Here is a 2,500-nt window from a genome sequence, read left to right as displayed (position 1 = left end):
GCTTCTTCTTGGTCTGAACACTGCACTTACTTCTGCTGGTGGAGGTTGAGGTTGACAGATCTGATGAAATGGAAGAGATGGAGAGAGATTGTGGGGATAATACCTGCCCTTGAGGTGTACTAAAGGTCTGCCAATGTGGTGGACTGAGATTTTTCTGGCTGGAGTTGCTTTGAAGCATCTGACGCAGTGGCTTCCTGGGTTTGTGGGCAGGCTGGGGACAGAGGTGAGGGCAGAAATATTATGGACAGTAAGTTAGTTATAAACATACTCCTGAAATTCACCTACAGTAGTCTCTCATTACAATATTCCAATAGAATAGGCACCCCATATAACAGACCATGGTGGCATACAGCTACTACCAATACCCAGACTAAACATCTAAGGTCAGGCAAATAAGGAATGGAGAAGGTAAGAATTCCTTTTTAAATTATGACATTTCCACATCATCTACTATCATGAGGTTACTTGGCTGTGACATGCATGCTAAGAGGGTGAGGTTATAGCTACAGTCTGCAGCAGGGCAGCTGGTTGATGAATTTATCACAATATTTACTTCATGGCTAAGTTAAGAATGAGTTCACCCCAGGACAAGATTTGTTCACTGAGCTGTTGGCAAAAAAAAGTTGCTTTGGCAAAGCTGTGGGAGTCACTCAACTACTTTGTGAGACTCACAAGGTTATTTTGTGCCCTCCTCCTCACTTTTCTTTTTGCCTATCTCCCCAATATGTACATCCTTGTCACATGATATTCAGTGTACATAGCCCAGTGATGGCCAGGAGGGTTATTACTAGAGAACATATTACCTGTGAGGAGGAAAGATGTACATGAGATGCCAGTAAGTCAATTTGTCCCAGCCTATTTTGATGGTTGCTGGAAGACTAGTAAAATGCAGTTCTCAAGCAGCATATGCCACCATGATGCAAGATTGGAATTCACTGACTATATCTATCCATCCTTCTATATATCAGGGTGGCAATTCCACACAAAAAGTGGCACAGACATGGCACCTCACACTCACATAAAGTCCATCCACACTCTTAGTCCCATTGATCCCTGGTGGAAAAGGAATCTTGTGACCTATCACCCTACACCCAAGAAGTCCAGACACATCAAAGGTGGTAATACATATCTACATCAAGAGCCAACAATACATGCTGGTTTACTATTACCCTTTCATAATGAGAGTATTCCTTAACATGCACCATCCAAGACCACAGTAGATGCAGAATAGTTCCTACAGAGTGGTGTTACAAGAATCAAGTTCATAAGTCCAGGAGCCCACCAAATGCATAACACCTCCTCCGAACAGTGGCGTAGTGGATAAAGTGGTGAACATGGGATCAGGCAGACGTCCATGCATAGGTTCGAATCCCACCACGTACCGGCTTGAAACTATCATTTGTCAAGTGGTTTAAAGTTACCTACATGTTATCATGATAATCAGGTTCTTGGTGGAGGTATAATTGCCTTACACCAAAGATGTGCTTGGGTGGTGATAAAGGCCCTAATATGGGGACCACTATAAATAAAATTGCTTGCACTGCTAATGGGTAGAAGCTGGACAATGCTTCCCATACTCTTCAAGTGTACCTACAAGCACTATAGGCTATGGAGAAAAGAGACAGAGAGAGAGAAAAAGGAGAGAGAGAGAGAGAGAGAGAGAGAGAGAGAGAGAGAGAGAGAGAGAGAGAGAGAGAGAGAGAGAGAGAGAGAGAGAGAGAGAGAGAGAGAGAGAGAGAGAGAGAGAGAGAGAGAGAGAGAGAGAGAGAGAGAGAGAGAGAGAGAGAGAGAGAGAGAGAGAGAGAGAGAGAGAGAGAGAGAGACTGCACTCTTAATTCACCTGCACCATACACAACTGTTCTTGGTTGCCACAATTATTCCCCTCTCCTTCAGTGCTCTCTCCACACAGTTATTCCCTCTCTTCAATGATCTCTCCACACACAGTTCATCCACACCAGCACCAGCCTACTCACCTTGTCAGCAACAGAAGGCAATGTCTTGGCAAAATTAAAACATTCAGGCTTCACATTTATATTCTCAAAGACTGGCCCTGGACCACGCTGGCTCTTGGGCTGGGGCTGGGTTGTCTTTGGGGGCCTGTTCTCTGTGTTGGTGTGGCCCATGTTGCCTTGATTGCTGCCACCTCTGCTGCTGGGACGAGGCATATTGATTTTGACAGGTTTTGGTCGAGATGCCACAGCAGCAGGGACATTCTTGGACCGCAGGGGAGCTCGACCATGGGTTTTCTAATGGGAGGAAGAAGGAAGGAAGGAAGAGAGAGAGAGAGAGAGAGAGAGAGAGAGAGAGAGAGAGAGAGAGAGAGAGAGAGAGAGAGAGAGAGAGAGAGAGAGAGAGAGAGAGAGAGAGAGAGAGAGAGAGAGAGAGAGAGAGAGAGAGAGAGAAAAAATATGACAAGAGCTGCTTCAATCAAAGTTTTCCAGTCTTATCAGTTTTCAAAATGTAATGAAAATATAAAGAGTTAAAGCACAAGCATGTCCCT

General features: G+C 44.7%; 1 protein-coding gene across 1 annotated transcript in view; it reads right to left on the bottom strand.

Moving 5' to 3' along the window:
- The window catches only part of LOC123518078 (abnormal spindle-like microcephaly-associated protein homolog), a 34,053-nt gene that overhangs the window by 27,215 nt on the left and 4,338 nt on the right, over positions 1–2,500 (bottom strand). The window contains 2 exon segments of the mRNA XM_045278666.1: positions 1–211; positions 1,974–2,246. The exon segment at positions 1–211 is cut by the window's left edge and continues 271 nt beyond it. Of these exon segments, the coding sequence (XP_045134601.1) occupies positions 1–211; positions 1,974–2,246 (484 nt within the window).

This window comes from Portunus trituberculatus, chromosome 43 (genome assembly GCF_017591435.1).
Source record: "Portunus trituberculatus isolate SZX2019 chromosome 43, ASM1759143v1, whole genome shotgun sequence".
NCBI classification, from domain to species: Eukaryota; Metazoa; Arthropoda; class Malacostraca; order Decapoda; family Portunidae; genus Portunus; species Portunus trituberculatus.
Note: the sequence above shows the minus strand (reverse complement) of the source record. Positions and strands in the feature narration are given on the sequence as shown.